This window comes from Gopherus evgoodei, chromosome 10 (genome assembly GCF_007399415.2).
Source record: "Gopherus evgoodei ecotype Sinaloan lineage chromosome 10, rGopEvg1_v1.p, whole genome shotgun sequence".
NCBI classification, from domain to species: domain Eukaryota; kingdom Metazoa; phylum Chordata; order Testudines; family Testudinidae; genus Gopherus; species Gopherus evgoodei.
The window spans coordinates 33,470,610-33,494,013 of record NC_044331.1 but is presented as its reverse complement, the minus strand read 5'-3'; the positions used below and the strand labels follow the sequence as shown (position 1 = coordinate 33,494,013).

Sequence of the window (23,404 nt, the reverse complement as noted above, 5' to 3'; positions counted from 1 at the left end):
TTTTTTTCCAAAATAAAATTCTACAAATGTACTTAAACCATGCACCTAATTTTGCCTTCTAGTGATATTTTTAATCTAAAAGCTGTAGTAGAAACAATATAATGCAGTTTTCATACATACAGTAATTGAAAAAGGTATTTGAAATGTGAGAACATGACCAGGGTAGGCATGAAAAGTTTCTCTTTTCAGAATATACAGGAAAACAAGAAGCAGAGTTATTGGTAATACTGAAATGTTCATACAGGGAGACTGTGTAGCCCTTACCTTGACCCGCCTACTGAAAAGCTTGTTTCCTTCGTCTCCTAGTTGTGGAACCTATTCAAAACCATATTCAGAAAGGAGACTTCTTTGCTACGAAGGGGATAGCAAGTCATGTTTTCGGCTCTGTTGCCTTTGACCTACTGCTGTTGAAGAGTGTGTGCTGAGGCACTCTATTCTCATACCTTTTTTCTCACCTGAAGAAACAGGAGCTGCCTAGGAGTGGACTCCATATCTCTTGAGACATTTTTTGGGCTGTGTGGCACACTTCTGTATTCCAGTCTTGCCATGAAATGGTGGTGACTGAGTTCTGTTACTTTCTGTTGGAAATATCTTATGTACAGAGAGCATTATAGGCCTAACTTGAAGTGCATATAGTTCTGCTGCCTGGGATTATTGGTGCAGTTTTGGTGGTACTGGCTAGATCGACTACTTTGCACATAATAGAGAAGTTGTTGTAGAGCAGCTTTTCATTGTGTAAATGGATTCTTCATAGTGCTTGCTGTTTTTTTTATTTTTATCTTCTGATACTTTGGGACGAGGATTGGTAACCTTTGGCCTGTGGCCTGTCAGGGAAAGCTGCTGGCAGGCTGGGATGGTTTGTTTACCTGCAGGTAAGCGTCCACAGGTTCGGCCAATCTCAGCTCCCACTGGCCATGGTTTGCCATTCCAGGCCAATGGTGGCTGCGGGAAGTGGTGCGGGCTAAGGGATGTGCAGGCTGCGCCTTCCCTCAGCCCCCATTGGACTAGAACGGCGAACCACGGCCAGTGGGAGTTGCGATCGGCCAAACCTGCAGACACTTATCTGCGAGTAAACAAACCATCTCAGTCTGCCAGCAGATTTCCGTGATGGGCCACGTGCCAAAAGCTGCCAATTCCTGCTCTGGGATTAGCAATGGGCTGGTTACCCACAGGTCCTAAACCAGGGAATTGCTTAATTGTTTCTATGCTGAATACTGTATATGCTTTTCTGAGACCCTGCTTCATCTACACATGCATAGATGCATATTAGAGTCTTCAAACTCATGAATATGGAGTGCACATAACTGCACTACTGTGGTAGAAGTGTTACACTCAGGTTGTATATCAGATGGTAACATGAGCATTTTAAACCACCACAAAATCTAAAGCATCACTGCATTTAATCTCCAGTGTTTGGCTTTGATGGTTTTGGAATTGAGAGAAGCTCAATTGAATTCAAAGTTAAACCCTGGATTAAAGATAGAGTGAAAATTTAGAGAAAGCTTGGTTGGAGAGCAGCAGTGTAAGAGGTAAGGAGTACTAAATAAACTGCTGCATTAAACTTCCCATCTGATCTGCAAAATGGCAAAGTGTGAACTTGAAACACAGGCTCAGTTTGACTTAATTAAGAGCTAACTAAGAACTTTCTACACCGTAGTAATCAACACAGCCAAAACCTCATAAAGTTAAATTGTTTCCATTTTCAGGATCGGCTGAAAAGAGGAGTTCCTTCTAGCAACAATCAACCTCAAAACTGCCAGTATAGTAAGTATGTTCAAGAGTGTATTCGTATACAGCACTTGTGAATACTTTGCTGTGCTTAAGGTTTTTAAAATAAATGTTGGGAGTCAGTTTTTGTGATAATTTAAAATTTTCTGTTAAACAAGACCTGTGATAATGCTTGTGATGGTAGAGAGAGAGGAAGATAAGTTGTGCCATATTTCGTTTCTTTGAGACAATCTGTAATGTCTTCTTTATATAGCAATGTGTCATCTCATTCTTCTCCACTTGCCCCAGTTTTTTGACATTAGAAGTTAGATACCATTTATCCTATTTTCATAAATGACTTGGCACTACTGTAGAGGCAGCATGATATGACATCATGGGTGCAAGGGGAAACCTAAAAAGGGAGGCAGCTGAATACAAGTCTCTTCCTTCAAAAGCTTGGAAAAAACAGAAGTGGTTCTTGTTAAATATTTTCCTTTTGTACACTAATAGCTAAGTCTTGAAATAGCTCCCACGAAATTCTTTGGTCCTCCATGGACCAGCAAAAACAGGAAAGTCAGGATCTGGTATTCCTGAAATCAGGGCGGATTTGATTTAAATCAGTTTGATTTTAAATCACTAGTCAGGAAGACTTGATTTAATCATTGATTTCTACATAAAAGTGCATTCTTGTTGGTTGTTATAACCTTAATACATATTCTTCAGAATTCAGAGATGTAGGTTTGATTTCTAGAAGGTACACACTACAAATTTTTTAAGTGATTTATTTTGAAAACTTTTCAGATTAGTTTTACAGCTATATCAGAAAATGGATGATGATTTGGTTATTTCATTTACCAAAGGTAATCGAAGCAGATAGTTCACCTCCCAATGACTTCATAAATATCTCCAATTCAACAGGTTAATCATTAATATTTGGAGGATTTTATTGCCATGCCGTATCAGGAGGAGAACATCACCAGAAAACGTTTTAATTGTTTTAGTTAACTAAAACAACATCATTACGTATTCTGGATGTTTTTTTCTTCAACAGCAAACATATAATATTTTAACAAAACAAGCACATGAATTTTTGAATGTAGTTAAACATTAAAGTTTTTTAAAATCAGATTTGTTTTTGTTGAAATTGTTAACTAAAATAGTTAAATGAAATATAGAAGAAGCTATTGCTGTTAAAAGTGAGATTATCACTTTAACAGTCTCTGAATACAAGTGCTTAAGTGACTTCCACTAGTTCACTGATGTGACCTTCTTCTTTTTTTTTTTTTTTTTTTAAAACATCATCAGCAAACATCTATTTCTTGAATGGTTAACCCTTAGCTCTGAAGTTTATTATAGTTGGCATTATGGATTAATTATTATTGCTAGATGTGTGTCTCATAGCCAACTCCTCTTCTTAAGTATTTAAGGTTGACCCTGGTACCAAGTATTGAGAATATTTGCAAGAAAATAAGCTGGAAATAGTGCTTGTCCCATTCATATTTTTTAAATGCTTGTAATTTAACGCTGTCATTGCATATTTCTCTTTTTAAGATCTCACAGAGTTCCTTCCAAATTTCAATAGCGTCAGCAATAAAACAGCAATTTCCCTGCATTTTGTTCAGGGCTACAGAAATAGGCTTCAGAGTACTCAGCATGTGTTCAACATTTCTCTTAAGCCCAATGGTGAGAACTTTGGCTGTGAGAGTGCCATCTATTTTTTCACAATTTTGTTCACAAACTGTCATCGGATTAGGCCAATTCTTGATAAAGTGTTCAAAACCGTCCACTACGGTGTTCCATCACAAGTCTTGTGGGAGAGTTAGCTTGGTTCCTCCCACTTTTTTCAGAGCAGTGCTGCAAAGTGGTTGTTAAGGAAGTATTTTGTAATTTCAACATTAGCCTTTATTTCTAGAACACTGAAGTCTTTGGCTAGGAGGTACATCAAATGAGCACTGCAACTGTATGTTATGTATGTATGTTAACTCTCTTGGCTCTCCTCTGAATTATTTCTTCTCATATTGGATACATTTGCAGCATTGTCTGTGACCAAGCTGTATGCTAGACATTTGAATTTTTTTTTTCACAGTTTGTTACAGCTTTTACTGCATTCTCTGGTGTATCAATTGTTTCTGTAAGGAAGATATTCCCTTCTGTTGTCATACAAGCACATACAACAGGATCATTGTGGACATCGCTCCACCCATCAAGACTCAAGTTAACAATTTGACCCTCTATATCTTTTGCACACTTCTCAATTTCTCTTTCATACACTTGATTCAGCAATTTGTCTGCAACATCTGCTCTGTTGAGTGGACTGTATCCTGGCCTTTGACTGAACCATGTTAATGAAGCGTGGGTTCTCAATCATATGGAGAGGAGAGTTTGTTGCATAAACAAACTGGGCAATTTTTTTCATCAATTTACCTCTCTTTGTAATCTGTTGGTTCTTACCACAAACTTACCTATGGTTGTTGCTGGATGATGAAGCTTTTTTTTTTTTTGCTACAGGTGATAATACTGTAGCTATGTGACATACATGATGTGACTTGAAACACTGTCATTGGCAGATAACTCTGAAACTATAGAAAATGACGATGATCTTGAAGGTGGATAATCTCCAGAATCCTGTATATTGAGGATGATTTTCCTAAACAAAATAAGTCAATGCAGTTATTTAATGATTATTTCCATACTGCTCATTTAGTATCTCATTGCATTCACTGACACTTAATACTACTTTAAAGGTGAAATTGTAAAAGGAAGATCTGCTGTATGTATTTTTATCATGACTGCATCTAAAATGATAATCCCATAGAATAACAACTATATTTGCTCAGACATGAGAATTCAAGAATAGTCCAGAAGGAAGACAGGCAGTCCTTAAGAAAGAAGTAGGAAATAAAAAAATTCACCTACTTGAAGATCCTGCGTGTTCAGATGTGTTCCTTTCATCATCTTCAATGCAGCTTCCTCCTGAGAGGGAACACTTCTCATGATGTTGTTTCATTGAGGCAACCAGGCCTTGCATTTCTTTGTTGCACTATTTGCATTTTGCATACATGCCTGTCTTACCCACAGGTAGAAGAACTTCATTAATTAATGATTTAATTGGGGAATGGTCCTGCTTTGAGCAGGGGGGTTGTATTAGATGATCTCCTGAGGTCCCTTCCAACCCTGATATTTTATGATTAAAATATTCCCAAACTGGGTCTCTTTTACGGCCTGCTAACATTATAGGTTTTCCCTTCTAGTGAGAGAATGGTATCGTAGATCTAAAATCAATGAAGGCCAGGGGCGCCTCCAGACCCCAGAAGGCCAAGCACGTGCTTGGGGCAGCATGCCGTGGGGGGCTCTCTGCCGGTCGCCGGAAGGGCGGCAGACGGCTCCAGTAGACCTTCCACAGGCGTGCCTGCGGAGGGTCCACTGGTCCCATGCGGGTTCAGTGGAGCCTTAGGACCAGTGAACCCTCCGCAGGCACGTCTGCGGGAGGTCCACCGGAGCCACGGAACCGGTGACTGGCAGAGCGCCCCCCGCAGCATGCCGCCCTGCTTGGGGCAGCGAAATGTCTAGAGCCGCCCCTGATGAAGGCTACACTCAGAAAGACCTCAAGACTTCTGGAATATGCTGCTAAAACAGTTTCACTTTTTTGTTTCTAGTGCCTCTCTCTCCCTTCTCACATTTTTCTCCAGGCTTCTTCTCCTTGTCCAGATCTGTTCTGCCCCCAATCATCTTCTAGTCATTCAACTTTTTGAAACTTTGCACTTTTAGAGAGAGGTAAGGGATTAACTCTGTGTACACAAATTTGCAGAGGCACGATAGCGTTGAGGTCTGTTATTTCTCATCTCCTATTTATTTATTTAATTTTTTAAAACATTTTTGCTGTTAACAAGCATAGTATCTCTCGACACAAATCGAGAACTGCAAAATTGAACATCTCTGATGGTATCTTCTAGACTGAGCATTGAGTCTCATTGGGTAGACAGAAAGATGAACCTAAATAATCTATACAGAAGCTCCTGGAACCCCCCAAGATTGGGTCCCTAATCCATGAACTATTGGAACTGTATGCAAAACTTTTCTTAAACATTACATGAATATATTATGTCATACTATAGAATTAGAATTTATAATCACTATTCTGTGATGGGATATCTTTGAGCTATAATGTATCTTAATTAAAACGATCTTTAGATGGATGTTTTTGATAAAATGCTTTTTGAGGAAAAAACCTAATTTAAATTAAAAAAATCTGATTTTTTACTTTAAAAAAAAAAATCCTTGGTTTTTATCCACCCTACCTGAAATGTAAACAAGACATAAACCTTTAAAATAAATGCATACCTTGTCTATACATTATGATGAAGCAAAAAGAGGACACACATCCCATTCTTCCTCCTTGAAGAGTAAGCTTTTTTAAAGCCAATCTTCTTTTAAATGTATATAGTGATTAGTAGAGTTTTATAATATGAGTAATTCGACATGGATTTAAGATATTATGCTATTTAAGCATGGACTCCTGCTTTGTGTAAAGTGTTAATGCTGAAATAGTAAGGTAGTGGGTGTCCTAAAAATATGAGAAAGGACAGGTTGCAAATTTGCTGATAGAATCTTTTCAAAAGAGATGCTGAGCCAAATTACCTGAGTTGTGGATGTGATAGTTACGGTACACTTTTCTGATTAAAACAATAAAAAATGCAATTATATAAAATCATTCAAATATATAACAAGTTATCTTAGTTGTCCTCAGAGTGAGACTGTAGAAAGGTTCTAGAAATTAACCAAATAAACATTTTTTAATTTTTCTTATTAACGTAGTAAATGGTGTATTACACAGTAGCTATTGTCCTTGTACTGAATCCCTTCAATATTCTTTAAGGAGATCATAAAGAGCAGTGTGGGCTTAAGATAACTTAAGTAACTTGATAAATCCATTACAGACAGTACTGAGGAATGAATTCATCTTTGTTTTCTCCTCTTGCACCCCAAATTTGCTTAGTTTGGTTTAAAAACACGTGTTCATCTACAGAAATGTATTCCTTAAGTGTGAAATGATCACTTTTCCTTCTAAATTCTAATCTGTCTTGTGAAAACTAGGTTTGATGGAATCTTTTTGGTCTCCTTCTCCAGACATGCTGTAGACTGCAGTACTGCAGTCACCCATTTTCTTTTATGGACTCCTCATATAGTTGATTTGTCTATCACAGAAGCATCTGCCATAATGTGTAGCTTTATTGCTCCTACCATCATGATAGTTTTGAAGGGGCACGGTCAACTTAAATAATTATCTGAAACGTTGACCTACTAGTTATAGATAATGCAAGATTAACAATGTAAAATGTTTAAGCTGAGCATCACCCGCTAGAACTTTTGCTCTTGCCATTTTGGCACAAATATTACATTGACTTTTTTTGTAAATATAAAATGTAATTGATTTAGGTTCAAACTGAGAGTCTTAAACAGATCTACTACATCATATTGTGCCCTGTTGATGACATTATATCACAGAATGCTTCAGAACATCACCAGTGGCAGAATTTTTGTAAAAAGGAGTACTTGTGGCACCTTGGAGACTAACAAATTTATTTGAGCATAAGCTTTTGTGGGCTACAGCCCACTTCATTGGATGCATGCAGTGGAAAATACAGTAGGAAGATATATTTCTCTCTCTCACACACGCGTGCACGCGCGCGCACACACACACACACACACGATATGAAACAATGGGTGTTACTATACACACTATAAGGAAAGCGGTCAGTTAAGGTCAGATATTATCAGCCAGAGAGAAGAACTGTTTATAGTGGTAATGAAAATGGCCCATTTCCAGCACTTGACAAGAAGATGTGAGGAACTGTAAGGGGGCGTGGAGTAAGCATGGGGAAATAGTTTAACTTTGTGTAATGGCCCATCCGCTCCTAGTCTTTGTTTAAGCCTAATTTAATGGTGTCCAATTTGCAAATTAATTCCAATTCAACAGTCTCTTGTTGGAGTCTATTTTTGAAGGTTTTTTTGTTGTAATAATGCGATTTTAGGTCTGTAATCGAGTGGCCAGGGAGATTGAAGTGTTCTTCAACTGGTTTTTGAATGTTCTAATTCTTGACGTCTGATTTGTGTCCATTTATTCTTTTACGCAGAGATTGTCCAGCTTGGCCAATGCAGTGTAGTAGTTTTCTTTACTAGGTTTAATAATTTTGGGCCAATCAGAACCATAGTGTTATACATGTTTTGTATCTTGAAGTTTTTAGGCCAGTATCAGCCTCTGCAAAACTGTACATCAATCCGCATGCAGAAACTGAATTAAAAACTCCAAAGCTTGATTGGAATATAGAAGTACAGAATATTGCCGTTGAACTCACTAAGCCACAGGTAAGTTATCTGGATATTTTTATTCTCTGTTTAAGGATTATGACATTGCCTATGTATATTCAACTAGACAGGTTTGTTAGTTATATTTGCACACAAGTCTGAGCATCACCTGCTAGATGACAACTTAAAGAAACTTACAGAGTTGAAACAAATAGAATGGACATTTGAATCAAAATGGTAACCCTGGGAAAGTTTTGTCTGTGTTGTAACAGGCATTGCCTGGTGTTGGCTTATGATACTTGGACTCAGTGCTATCTGTGGGCTGATTGTGGGTAAGATCCCAGCTGATCTATGTTTAACAATTGTACATTGGCATGTTTCCCACCTATTTGAGATGTCTTTCCTGCAGGGCTATTATATTGTTGCCTTTGCCCCACATAGACCTAAATTTAGCACAGTGAATCAGGGTTATGCATGCTGAACATTTTGCTCATATTTTGGATAAAGCAAGCAAACAACTTTTTTAATCCAAGTCAATGTGTCCTAGCTTCTCTTTCTGATTCTTGCCATTTAGAGATACAGGCTTTTGTTTAGTATATGCAGACTTTATGCTAATTTATAACTTGAGCTTAATCTAATTGAATTTCCTTAGTGCTAATGTTGTACATTTTCTGTCAAGCATCCACATGTGCCTATAAACGTTAAATTTTCCATTATGTTAAACAATATTCATTTCTGGTAGATAAACAGCACTATGATGATCTATATAAAGGCATGTGGTGGTGCTCCGTGGTCACATAGGTCCTAATTTCTGCATCAGCGACGATGCAAATAGAAGCATGGTAGTTGCGTGACTTGGCATAATGCAGTCTAAACAAGTAGGAATGGCTGTATGCAGCCAAGAGAGGACCATGTATTGGAAGTATTGAAAGTGATTAGTATGTTCAGGAGAGAACCACGGAAAAGAGCCACACAGTCATATTAAAAGTTACAGAATTAAATTGCATGTCATCCTTTTTTTTCTTCCCAAAGTCCTCACTTTGAATGTTTGGTAGAAATGTAAGCACCTCACTAGGAAGATGCTAATTACAGTATAAAATAGACTCCAAGACAATAATGTTCTACAAGTTTGAGAGGTATATGTAAAACTTGAAAAACAAAGTTTAAGCAAATAGAATGGACATTTGAATCAAAATACAGCAAAAATGTAAAATTTTAGTGGTGGGCAATTTTATTTTAAATTGACCTTGTATTTTTTGAAATAATCCATGCAAATTAAAGGTAAATTGAGGTAAATGAACAGTGAAATTGCAATTGTTTCCGTGAACATCATTTACATCTGAGGCTTTTGAAGCATTTCCAAGAAACAGTAAACAAGAGATTAGTGTGAGAATAGCTAGTACCTGGTGTAGGAAGTTGGGCTTGATAACATGGGATTCTTCAAAGCCATGGCGTTTGGTGCTGCTGCATGACTGCACTACAACAAATTAAAAGCTGTATACATTTTTCAGTTTTATAGTCCTTTTCAGCTGCTTAGAACTTGGTGAACCTTTTTTGTTTTTAGACTGTTTTTCAGGTCTGGTGTAATTAGGGTGGCCAGACGTCTTGATAAAATTCAGTCATTTTGTCCCTTGTCCCGACCCATGTATGGTCGGGACGCCATTTGTCTCAATAGTCTTACTTTGGCGGCGCTCCGGACCTACCCTCCCAATGTGTCCTGATTTTTTTTTTTTTTGTCATCTGGTCACCCTAGGTCTGATCAGTGGTTCCCAAACTGGGGTTCGTGAACCCCTGGGGATTCGAAATATTACAGGGGATACTGGAGGGTGGCAGGGGATTTCCTAATGATGGACAGAGCTGTCCCTAGGGATCCTGGGCCAGCCCCTAGACTTCCAAGAGCTAAGCAGATCAAAGCAAGCGTATCTATCACACTGAGGAGATTTAAACTTCAAGACTCCTTATAAGAAACGGAAAGAGAGGTGAATATTTTTTGCTGTTTCTAAAATTAAATAGGCAGCTAGTATTGTTTTTTAAATTATTATGAAGAACAAGTTTTAACTTTTTTGTAACGTACGCTGTTTACCTGGACTGCTCAAGACCTGAATGCTTGTGTAAGGGGAACTCTTTTTTGAGTGAGATCTTGGAAGAATGTTGCCGTTTTCATAATGCAATACAAATACTGTAATGATAAATAATTAATAATAATAAATAGTGTGTAATAAGAATGTCATAAAAACAAATTTTATATTTCCAAGATCACTGCTTTTATAATTTATACTCGGGTACAGGAGAAAATCCCTGGAAACAGTCATTTTTAAGAAGGGGTTTGTGAGACTTGACATGTTAGTGAAAGGGGTTCACAGGCTGTTAAAGTTTGGGAACCACTGGTTTAATCCAAGGGTGTAATCTTGTGGCATACTGGCTGTATTACAGAAAGAGCATGGGAAATCCAATAAATTGCTATGTGGGTTCCAGCAATACAACTGAGACACATAGGGTAGTGCATTGTGGGGAACGCACAGAGTGGAAGTTAGGGAAGAAACCAATTCAAGAAGCTCTACCACAGGCAGACGAGCACACTGACTGAAATACAAATTGTGCCATTTGATTGTTGTTTACGCAACAAACAACTTATACTGTGTGTCATGCATTCAGCTCTATACTTTGTTACCCTCAGAGCATGCATTTCTATATATTTCAGGAAAGACTGAAGACCATTAAATAGCTCTAAGTGTAACCTGATCAATGCGTTTAATTAAACTATGTAAACCTCTGATGGTAAGAAATAACGTTTTGTTTCATGTGTGTAGTACCTCAGTATGATTGACCTTCTGGAGTCCATAGATTACATGGTTCGAAATGTACCATACAGAAAATACAGACCAGATGTACCTCTACATAAAAATGCCAAACAGTGGTAAGTTGTACTGCCTTACAGAACTGCAGTAAATTATCAGGCTTTGTACTTCATATCCTGAGTAATAAATGCTGGAAGCTTTCATATGGGTCATGACCACTATTCATGCTTTCTCTTAAGGATAGGACTATTTGATTTTGATAGGACTACGCTTGATTTTACTTTGTTCTTAATATGCTTTAAAAATTGATGAGATGGTCTAGCTATTACTTTTCCAGTGTTAAGTTCTCACTTCTAAAGTAATGCCAATAAGGAAAACTGTGTTTAAATAAGTAGAGAGACAAGGTGGATGAGCTAATATCTTTTATTGGACTAACTCCTGTTTGTGAGAGTGTAGGCATGTGTGGCCGGGGCTCGACCCTCTCTGGCCCACTCCACTCTAGTTGGTCCGGGAAACTAGCCCGGCGGTCCTTGCGGTGCCTGTCCATCTGGCAGGCAAGGGGCTCAGGCCCTCCGGCAGGGCTGCTGTACCAGCCGCGTGGTGCCGGGCGCTATGCCAAGGTGGACAGCAAACGCTGAGTCAGTAAGCTCAAGCCTTTGGTCAGGACTGAGCAACAGTAACAGTTTAAAGGTCTAGCCCTTGGTCAGGGCAGGGAAGCAAACGCTGAGTCAGTAGACTCAGGCTTTGGCCTGCTTCGGCCAGGGAGAGCAGGGAGTCTGCCACCCAGGAGTTGAGTGGCAGGGGGGATGCAGGCCCTCCCACTCCACTGGGTCCCAGCCCAGGGCCCTAACAGCGGCTGTCACTCCGCTGGTCAGTCAGTGGGGATCCTGACCGCAACACACTGACATAGGCTCTGGCAACTCCGCAGCTTGAATGGGGTTGGCTGCACCCGGGCTGCTTCCATCCCCCTCGGGACCTACTTGGGTCCTAACGTCAGCCTCTGAAGGGTCCACGAGCATAGGCTCATTGTGACTGGGGCTGCGTGGTAAGTCCAGGAGTTCCTTGGGATATTCCGGCCAGGGTAGTGCCAGCGGCTCCTCTGGGTAGCAGCGGGCGCGGGGAAACCCCGGCAGCTCCTCCCGGTAGCGGGCGCGAGGGAGCCAGTCTCGAACTCCCTGAGGTACGTCTGAGCTCTCCGGCTGCTGGGGTCTGACTGAGCTCTGAGGGCGGGCTTTTATAGTTCCAGTTCGCCGCCTGACCCTTTGCGAGGCGGGCTGAGAGCTCCCTAGCTCCGCCCACTCTGGCCTCCGGTGGGGCTCGACCCTCTCTGGGGAGGAGGGGAGCCACACCGGCCCACTACAGAGAGAAACAAGCTTTTGAGCCATACAGAGCTCTTCTTCAGGATTGGGAAAGGTACTCTGAGCATCACAGCTAAATGCAAGGTGGAACAAATGGTTTAGCGTAAGTAGTTAGCATATATTCTAAAGGACCATTCAGGGTAGGGTGCCTTTGGTCACATAAGCCCTCCCTGCTCTCCTCCCCAACTTAATAAAATCCCAAATTTAATTCTGGAAGTAACAGGGTATATTCAGAGGAATTAAACACCTTTCTTCTGTACATCATTGACTATTTGTTTAATAATGGAACTTGGAACTACTGGAAAAATACAGATATTCTGAACTCCAAATGGAGAAATGGTTAATAAGCAAACTCCATGTTCTAGCTGGAAGCTAAACAGAAAAATGTGGGAACTTGCTATAGCAACTTGTGGGGTCTTCCTTAGAATGTTTAATAGATGACGTCATTCAAGTTATTAAGGAAGACACATAAGCAATTGTTATAGAATGTCATAGCCAATAGCTATTCTAAATGGGTAAGCGAGTGCATTTTGTTCAAAACATGCAAAATGTTGTTCCAGCCCATTTTAGTTTGAGCAGTGTGCCTATTGTGCCAAGTTCTGTGTTGCTGGAGTCAAATAGGTTAATTGAACCTATTTACCTATTAACTGATCATGCATAATTTGTGATGTGATTTGCTGTTTGTAACATAGATCTAGTATAATAGCAGTTCTGTTCTTTTTCTATCAAACTTAATGTTGGACTGTATCGCCAGCTTCAGCTTTACCCTATTCAGAGTGAAAATATAGCTAAAGCTTATAGTCTGGTAACTAAAGATGAGGTGAATTGGAATGCTTGTTTGCAACACTTGTGAAAATCAGACATTGGTTTCAAATTTAATTTCTTAAATTAAACAATAACTGGAACAACTCATCTTCTAGTGTATTTCCTAGAGTTACAACTTGTTCAGATACTATGAACAAAATAAACCTTGATTTACTGTTGGTTTTTTTCACAATTTAATTTTAAGTTGTAAATCATAACATATAGCAGAAATAATAATGCAAATAAAATTCTTACAGGTGGAAATATGCAGCTAAGAGCATTCTTGAAGTTCATATCAGAAGATGCACTCACTTGTGGTCATTGGAGCAACATGAAACATCACAGGCAGCTTTTGAAGAGTTACAAAAATATGTACAAGAACCAAACTAACTCAGAGCAAATTATCAGAAGAAACACAACGACAAATTAAGGTGCTTGCTATTAATATGGTATATTTGACAGTAGAGTACATCTTTACTCTTACTGATGAATATTTTAGTGTATTTTTTGTAAACATCCCTCTTGCTAACCAGTATGTTCAAATTAATTCCTCTCTTATAGAAAAACCTGGCTTAATATTCACAATTGACTAAAACTAAGGGAAAATCTGGAGTAGTGTTCTTTACTTCTATGTTTTTTTTTAAAGTTTTAAAATAACGATCAGCCTTTCATCTAGAGAGAATGAGAGCCTGATTCTTCCAATGTAAAATGTGTGGTGTAAGTGTAAAGTCAGGAATAGTGATGAATTTGTAAAATGTACCAATGAAACATCAGTTTTAACAATTTGGTGTTCAAATAGCACATTAGCCTATTTGGATAGTGTCATTTTTAAAAAAATATTTCAGAAATACAGGTTAAACCATGAGGGTGGTTGAAATTCTAATCGCTATTACTTTTTTCATCACTGCAATTTTTGACTTTTTGTTAAAACATACATAGGAAAAGAAAGTTAAAATAATTAAATATTTAACTTAGTAAGATGAAGTGATGGCTGGTTGCTTTCCATACTGCAATTCTGTATGAGTATATTTCAATTTTCAACTCCAAAGTATCAGAAAACCTCCATATTATTGTTAATATGTGGGCATTATTAAAAAGGATTTGTGAACTTCAGTTATGTTCAGCTTCCTGAATTATAGATGAAATGCACTCCCAACATTTATTGAACTGGAAAACTGGTTTATTAAATATTCTTTTGTGGTGTTTAGATGTGCTTGTAATTATTAGAACTGGGAGACATGGCTGTTGGGAGTCTGAAAGGACAGGAAACAGGAAGGAGGGGGGAGGAGTTGAGGAGGCTGATGAGAGTTAGAGGGTGCAGCAGCAGCTTGGTAAAGAGGTTCCACTATAAAAATCAAGTCCTGTGAAGCTTGTTAGTACCTTGCCTGCTTGACACAGTATCTGTCTTAGCCAACTTTCACCTTCCAGTGACCTGTTTTAGAGAGAGGAATTCTAAAGGCAGAGAGGCTAGAAAGGAGACTTAAGTGAATTTTGTGGAGTGGATTACTGCAACAATTTTTTTTTAAGAGACCATAAATTAATTCATCTTACACTAAACAGGGTATTCATTTCCTTCCTTTAACAGGATCTAGAAAGAGCACTGGACGTTTTCAACATCATTTTAGCAAGACAGCAAGCACAAGTTGAGGTAACAAAATAAATGAAACAGTTTCTAATGTTTAGTAGCTGGTATTTACGTATATGAAGTTAAGACATGGCTTGTGAATATTTTCTAACCTTCAGGAAAGAATTTGCTGTGTTTCACTGTTTTAGTCATAGAATATCAGGGTTGGAAGGGACCTCAGAAGGTCATCTAGTCAAACCCCTTGCTCAAAGCAGGACCAATCCTCAGATTTTTGCCCTGGATCCCTAAATGGCCCCTTCAAGGATCGAACTCACAACCCTGGGGGGTATAGCAGCCAATGCTCAAACCACTGAGCTATCCCTCCCCCTTACCTATGTTATAGAAGCATAGAAGGTAGATGGAGAGGAGCTCGTGTTGTTATTCTTGCTTTTTACTGGACAGTTTTTTTAATATATTTTCCTAGTTTGGTGTTCAGTCTTAAATTTGTATCAAGCATTGAGACTTCTAATACTTGTGCTGGCATGGTATCCTATAGTATGATACACCTTGCTATCATTTTTTCCTGATAATACACTTAAGTATTCCCCTTTCTTTATTCCAATACAGAACTACTTATATTCCTGCATGACCTCCTAAATACTTGATCTCCATCCTAGATGTTATACTCCCCAAATGTGTGACTATTAGGTCACTTTCTCTTTATCACCCAGTCAAGCTTATGCTTACTGAGGCAGAGAACGAAGCAATGAGAGAGGACACTGGAATATGGTTAAATGCAGTGATCACAACTTATTAAGCTATTGAACAACAAGGGACCACTACTTGGCAGGCCTGTTACATGCAGAATTTACTGAGCAATCACTAACGCTGTGTTTTACAAACCTCAGTGAGTGTGTATATATATATATATATATATATATGTAGGCAATGCCCTCTGTATATCCACTGGCCTAGTGGGACAGCCTGGCATAAAGCCAGAGTCTCAGTCTATTCCCTTCATCCATGTTGGATGTAGGAGAGGAGGGAGAAAAGAAATCCTATGCTCCGCAAGCCTTGGAGGCATATCCTCACCATGCAATATCATGCTTAGGCCCCATGCCCAAGCAGCCCATTGGTTTATGGGGTTTTCACATCTTATCCTTTCTCAACCCATCCATTGCAGTGGAACCCACCACAGGGGATGATAGCAATTAGTTTGTCTACTCTTGCACTGCTGAGCAACTGGAAAGGAATCTGTACAAGTCGACCAAGGAAATATCTGTACCACGTCCTCTCTAAACCGCTCAGGAGCGGTATACTTAATTCTTTAATGGGAGATCATTGCACCCCTTATTGTGGTAATATATTTACTCATTTCCCAGTTCACCTCTTTCCATGTTGGGTTCATTATTACTGGTCTGGCAATTCCTTGCCAACCCAGTTTTAGAAGGTTTTTCAATCAGACCTAGGTAACACCAGGGGAAAGGACTGAAATCTGGCTGACATCTCTCTTTAATGAAATGATCAGACTAATACCTTTTGCTGTGTTTAAATCACCATAATGAATGAGTAATGATTACCTGTGAAGGATAGGAACAGTCTGCCTAGGGTGGATGAGTGGGGCCAGCAAGTCTCACAGCATTTTTCTCCTTCCCTGCCATCCCAGGTAGGGAACTTAATTGAAGAAGTCTGAATGGAGTCCCCATGTTTGCCAGACCCATTTTTTGTGCCCATTGAAAAATACTGTGTCCACATACTGAGATAGCTGTAGGTGTGGCTTTTTCATGGGATCCTGAAAAAGACAGACAATGTATTAATAATGAAATTTTTAAATTGATGTTACCCATTTGGAGTGGCTTAATATAGGATGTAAACACTGGTCCATGTGTGCTTGCACCAGATAGATTGTATCTCGTAAGCACAAGGAGAAGGCTAGGTCCCTGTTATGGAACAAGCCAAGAAATGCTGGGAAGAAGCAATCCCTACTTCCTCCCAGTGCCTGTGAAGGTGTAAGATAATCAGTCAGTCTGACATGACCTCATATATGCAATGGCAGCAGGAGTGGGTGGGATGAGCTGAAATGCTATTAGCAACAGCCCCCCCGGGAAGGAAGGGGAGAGGAAATAAACACAAGCTCAAGTTCACCCTTGCTTTCCTTTTCTCCCTCCCAAAATGGTGGGAGGTGGTTGGTGGTGCATGTGTTATCGCTGTCCCCAGTTGTTTCAATTACATATCTTGGGTAGCAAGATGAGCACTTAGGTACTCTATGAATAAAGATGTTGTGGCTTTCTCCAATTTTTTTGCTCTTTGTTGTAATTGCCCCAGTTTTTAATATCTTTCTTTTAACATAGTGCCCAGAATTGAACTAGTATTCCAGGATCAGTTATACTGGAGCCATATATAGATTGTCTTGGGCTCAATAAGGGATAATGTGTTACCAACATGACACATTTCTGTTCCATTGTATGATGCATTTGTTTAAAGGGCTTGATCTCGAAAGATGCTGAGAAGTCTGGCAATCTGGCAAACTATTTTTTCTCTTGCTGACTGTCCTATTGCAAAGCCTTTTCTATCTTCTACTCTGCTATGAATCCTCAGATAAACTAAACATAGCCTATGTCTTATAGTGCCATAATGAGAGGAGACCATTGATGTAGTTTAAACTTGCTAAGCATTTATGCTAAAGGTAGCTGAGAAATAATATAAGACATATCTTTAAATTGCAAGTTATATAGGCTGGGGCTGGTACTTAGAATTTGAGGCAATAGAGTCTTACTCCTGTGACAAAGTTCCTCCTCTGCCTTGGTGGGTTCTGCGCTTTCTGGCTGATTTGCTTACCTCAGGGGTTCACGGCAGCCCTCAGTTTGGCTCCTTGTGTTAGTGGCACAAAGCTGCTGTTCACTTGATTAACCTCATCATGGCCATCATGGGGAAAGGGAGGAGAAAAATCCCTGCAGTCTCTGCTGACCCACCTAGTGGGTTGGAGGATAGGCCAGGGACCTTCCCCTCTGGTGGGACCCACAGTCCAGGTCACCCCCTCTGTCTTAAATAGGAGTTGATGTGGATGGGGGGAACCTGGGCTTGCCCTCTACTCCAGGTTCCAGGGCCCTGTGGATTGTAACTGTCTACAGTGTCTCTTGTAACAGCTACAACTCTCTGAGCTACTTCCCCATGGCCTCCTCCCAACACCTTCTTTATCCTCACCACAGGACCTTCCTCCTGATGTCTGGTAACGCTTGTAATTTTGCAATCCTCCAGCAGTACGCCTACTCACGCTCAGCTTCTTGTGCTCTTGTTCCTAGCTCCTCACATGCGCCTTACTACTGAAGTCAGGTCCTTTTAAAATCAGGTGCCCTGATTAGACTGCCTGTCCTAATTGATGCTCGGTAGCTTCTTAATGGGTTTCTAGGTGTCCTAATTAGCCTGCCTTAATTGGTTTCCAGCACCTTCCTCATTGTTCTGGAACATCCCATTATCTTATTCAGGGAAAAGGGACCTGCTTAATCTAGGGCTAATATCTCTACCTTCTATTACTCTCGTGTAGCCTTCTGGCCTGACCTCGTCATGCTGCTTAATAGCTAAAAGTGGAATGTCTAAGGGTATGTCCAGACTACTGTTGGATTGGCCGGTAGCGATCTATCGGGGATCGATTTATCGTGTCTAGATGAGACACGATAAATCAATCCCTGAACGCTCTGCCGTCGACCCTGGAACTCCACCAGGGCAAGAGGCAGAAACGGAGTTGACGGAGAAGAAGCCGCGGCCATCGATCCCGTGCTGTGAGGGACTGGAGGTAAGTCGATCTCAGTTACGTTGACTTCAGCTATACGATTCTCGTAGCTGAAGTTGCATTTCTTAGATCGATTCTCCTCCCCTCGCCATGTAGACCAGGCCTAAATATGAAGAAAAGCAATTAAAATGGTAAAGCTATCAAGATGGATTTATAGCAAACCTGAAAAAAATCTCTTAAATATATTAACAGTATATAGATTTTAGGGCTAGAAGTTGTCCTTCCCTTCCTTTATCTCCCTTGCTTTAGTTTTTTTGTAGCTCTCACTTGATTTGTTTGCAATTAGATTGGAACCTCTTTGGCGCAATGGATTACAAGTAGATAAAGGGCACAATGCAGAATAAACGTCATGTTAAGCAATGAAGCATTTTTTTCCCCTTTAGAATACAGAGACTAATGTAATAAACGCTTCCATCTTACGCTGGGACTTAGTCTCTGATCTCTCATTACCGAAAATGGCTGTACATCATTTGTTGTATCCATGTTAGTTTCTGGGAAAACAAAATTAATACAGAATGGTTCTAACATTTAGTTAATTTAACTAATTATCTTTGGGTTGTAGGTGATAAGATCAGGGCAGAAATGCTGAGGAAGACATCTGCTGATGGAGGAAGAAAGGTGAGGATGGTTTAGGTGGGTTCTGGGGTAAGAAGGATCTAGAAAAAAGGAAGATGAAGAATCATCAGTTCCTGAAAGTAGGTTTGAATTTAAATAGGTCATTTCACATGAACCCTAAACAAATAGTACTAATATTTAATTCACTTGTGGGTAGATAACTGTCTGTCCTCCTTGGCTGTAGGAAAGAAGAAGGTAGAGGTATGGAGTGCACTGTTTTCTTGTGTTAATTTTGGGTCTCTGCTGTTATATCACTGAATAGATAGTAGTAATTCAGTGAAAACACAGTAATAAAATATGTCAGCAAATAAACTATTGCATCTTGTAAATTATGTAATGAAAATTTCAGAAGAACATTGTAAAATAAAAATACTGAGTTATTTATGATAGGTTTAAGAGGCATGTATTCACTAGCAAGTTCCTCTAGTGACAGTTGGCTGTTTGGGCCAGGAATTCTTAGGGTAATTGCATGGTGCCTAACACATGGGGTCTTGATCACAACTGGGGCTTCTCTGTGCCACTGTGATGCAAGTAATTTCGGTGAGCTTGCACTATATAGGTATGTATCACTTACTAGTCTGTGTTGGGGGAATATGAGTCACATTTGCATAATTTACCATCTTTTTGAGAAATATTTCATAGCAGAAATTAAATTAAGTGCCCTGGCAGCATGTGGTGTTAAGGTTTATTAATTAATGTTTTTCCTGTACCAGTTATGGGTACTAATGTGAATTTGAACACTTTTTCCCTCCCTTTTTTTTTAAAAGCCATTGATGACCTCATGACCCCAGAAGAAAAGGCTAAGCTCTTTACTGCTATTGGGTATAGTGACAGCTCTCACAACTTGACCTTACCTAAGAAGGTAAACTGACCATTTTTAATGAAAGAAAAAGAAAAACTTTGTACTGGTATACATCAGTAATACAGGAGTGATGTTAGGAATGACTATATTTTGAGTGTCAATTGTTCGCTGATACTGATCTGCCAAATGTGTATTCACTGTGAGTTCATATTCACAATCCATAGACTAAAAGATCATTATATTGGGCTGTATAAACATCTGGGCTTGTTGAGATTTTGGTGTCCAACAGTCAAATGCATCCATACAAATCACTCTCTTGATGTTACTGTCGAGAAGTCAATATCATTCATGTGTGATCTCTATTCCCAAAATTATGTGGAAGTGGGTAATGGGAGCAGAATGAGCTGAAAGATAACTTGCTGCTTAAGAGAGGAAAAATAAAGAGTTTGCTGTATATGGGGAAAGAAAACAAATCCCAACAAACCAAAAAAACTAAAATAGTTGACCTCTTCAGTCTCTCTCTCTCTTGCTGAGTGTTGGAGGGAAGAACTTCAACTGGAGTTTTAACTTAGAATCCTAACATCAGTGCAGTTCTATGGTAATTAAGTGAAATAAATATGTATTTAAGTGAAATGTTACTATAGTATTGTTGATGCCTTGGGTCAACGGTTAACCAATATTCAGAGCCTGGCAGGGTTGTTTGTGTTAAGATGAGAAATTGATTATATGAGTCAGATATATTCACTGTGTAATTATGTTGGGTTAAAAAAATATGCTAAAGGTGCTATTTCCACAAAGAAAATAGAAACAAACATCAGTAAGCAATTGGATTGGTCAGAAATCCCCAAGTCTGCCGCTCCAGCTAGTTATGTGCACAAAAAGCTCACATGGCCAAAAAGCCCCAATTACTCCAGGTAAGAAAGAGGGCAGCTTAGGCTAAAACCTGTCCTGATTTACTGGTGAAGTGCAGGCAGCAATTAGAAATTAAAAAGCAATACACAAAAAAATGGAAAAAAGAGGAAATAGATAGTAATAAGAATAAATTAGAAGTTATGAAGTGTAGAAAATTGAGGGAAGCTAGAGACCTCAGGGAGAAATCCATGGCTTGCAGGGTGAAGGACAATGAAGAATTTAAATATATTAGGAACAGAAGAATTCCTAACAGTAGTATAGACTCATTACTAGACAGAGACCGTAAAATTAATGACACACAAAAAGGCAGGTGTTTCAATAAATATTTCTGTTCTGTATTTGGAAAGAAGCAGGATAGTGTACTAAAATCGTAAAACATCTGCCAGAGATAAACCTTTTTAAATCTACAAGCCCAGGTAACTTGCACTAAAGAATCCTGAAAGAGTTGGTGGAGGTCTCTGCCCTGCTGACACGAATTTTTTAATATACCTTAGAATACCTAGGAAACTCCAGAAGACTGGAAGAGTGCTAATTTTGTGCCAAAATTTAAAAAAAAACAAAAAAAAAAGCCTAACTGTGGACTGACAAGTCTGACATCAGTCCTCAACAAAATAATAGAAGAGCTGATTTGGGATGCAGTTATAAACAATTAAAACATAGAAATATAAGTAATGCCAGTCAGTATGATTTTATGGAAGAGAGTTCTAGTCCGACTTGATTTAAATCTTTGAGATTACCAGTTTGGCTGATAAAGTTAACTGCATAGATGTAATGTACTTAAACTTATGCAAGTCAGTTGTCTTAGTACCAAACAAGGTGGTCATTATTTAATAGACTTACATGCTATCAATAAAGCCAATATTAAATGAATTAAGAATTGGTCAACTGACATTTAAAAAAAGCAGTTGTCAGTGGGGAATCATTATTGAATAGGGCCATTTGTAGTGGAAAATCACTGCTGATAAAATTTGCAGTTGTCACAAAGATTGGCAGAGCAGTAAATAATGTGGACAAGGCAGTCGTACTGTTGGGTAAGATGGGCCCATTCAAACAAAATGTGTTCTAATGTAGCCAAATGCAGTTACACATCTAGGAACAGGGAATGTAGGTTCTACTTACAGAATGGGGGGTTGAATCCTGGACAGATGTAACTCTGAAAAGGATTAAGGAGTCATAGTGAACAAGCAACTGAACATGAGCTGTGACAAAAAGCTAATGGGATCCTTGGATACATAAACAGGGAAGTAATGAGTATGGATGTGACTTTACCTTGGTATATGGAATTGGTGAGATGACCGCTGGAATACTATGTCAAGTTCTAGTGTCAACATTTTTTTTAAAAGAATAATGAAAAAATCAGAGCAAATGCCACCAGAATAATTGGAGGGCTGGAGAAAATTTTGTACTTCTTTGATTTACAGCATATTACTTGAGCTAAGAACCTTGCAGTAAATCGGAGAGCTTCAAGTACACAAAATATTGTTCTACCCATTTGGCACAGACTGGACTAGCCATTTATGTATTTGTGATATTGTATATCACAGAAGTTCAACAAGTGTTATCTATTGGAATGTGACTTTTTTTGTCCTGAAGACTTGACTAGAGATCTTCGTTGTGTAATCTGAGTTGTAACTTCTCATGAGAGATGGAAAGCAGCCTGAAACAGTAATCCTCTATTTTTCTCAATGAAGTGTTCACTCTCAAGATTGACTCTGAATACTGTTTCACTGACCCTGTTAACTGTTTGACTGCTGATCATTTTAACTTGCTCTGTTGGTCATCTGAGGTTTGTTGATGCTCCAGTAGGGGTTCAAAAATATACCATTTGGAAATTGTGCATAATGCAAACATAAACATGCAGAGATTAACTTGGAAGTGATTACTTCCCTATATGAAGTATGCAACATCTTACTGAGTAGAAAGTGCAGACACATCCACCAAAAAAAAAAATTGCAGAGCAGCATCACAAGAAAATGTTTGTACTTTACAAGGTTGATTCTGTAAGCTTCAAGGACACAGCCATTCCGAAAGTCTCTCAGACTTTGTGGCCATAACAGAGATAGTTAAGGGACAGCACATTTCCACCCTGAGGATCTCAGAATGGATCTCAGGATGCATTACACTCTATGAACTAGCAGGATGATCCCCACCAGCTGGCATATGGGCCCATTCCACGAGAGTGCAAGCATCAGCTACCCGCTGCACTCCATGACATGCCCCTCTTGGACATTGGTAAAGCGGCCTCATGGAGCTTGGTGTACTCTTTCTCTTCTGACTATGCCTTGGTGCATGATTTGGCAATGGACGCTTCGTTTGGTACAGTGGTCCTTCAGTCCTTGGTTCCGTCATCCTCCTCGCACCCTCCTATATAGGAACTGCTTGTAAATCACCTCAGTGGACTACAATAGGGACCATCACTCGAAGAAGAAGGGCAAGTTACTTACCAGTTACTGGAGGTTCTTCGAGATGTGTGGTTCCTATATGTATTCCAAACACACACATACGCCCCCTGCTGTGGCTATGAGACATCTGTAGTGGAGAAGGAACTGGAGACATGACTGGTCTGCCCTGCCTTTTATTGCCGCGGGCGAAACCACGTGGCAGTGCAAGGGTGTATGTGCAGACCACCGGACACTACTATTTTCAAAAGCTCCAGCTCCAGGGGCATGATGCATGCACATTACCCTCACTGGAATATAGGTAGGAACCACACATCTTGAAGAACCTCCACTTCTGTGGGAAAAACAT

At 39.4% G+C, this 23,404-nt stretch overlaps 2 protein-coding genes across 2 annotated transcripts in view; both read left to right on the top strand.

Moving 5' to 3' along the window:
- Positions 1-14,621, top strand: part of LOC115659180 (vacuolar protein sorting-associated protein 13C-like) — a 56,396-nt gene extending 41,775 nt beyond the window's left edge. The window contains exons 12-16 of the mRNA XM_030579045.1: positions 1,707-1,764; positions 7,946-8,073; positions 10,824-10,930; positions 13,231-13,404; positions 14,559-14,621. Coding sequence (XP_030434905.1) covers positions 1,707-1,764; positions 7,946-8,073; positions 10,824-10,930; positions 13,231-13,363 — 426 coding nt within the window. The 3' untranslated portion in view covers positions 13,364-13,404; positions 14,559-14,621. The remainder of the gene's footprint in view (positions 1-1,706; positions 1,765-7,945; positions 8,074-10,823; positions 10,931-13,230; positions 13,405-14,558) is intronic.
- A 4,303-nt stretch (positions 14,622-18,924) lies between these two features.
- The window catches only part of VPS13C (vacuolar protein sorting 13 homolog C), a 131,549-nt gene continuing 127,069 nt past the window's right edge, over positions 18,925-23,404 (top strand). Inside the window, exons 1-2 of the mRNA XM_030579044.1 lie at positions 18,925-19,022; positions 19,710-19,804. The gene's annotated coding sequence lies outside the window, so the exon portion shown is untranslated. The remainder of the gene's footprint in view (positions 19,023-19,709; positions 19,805-23,404) is intronic.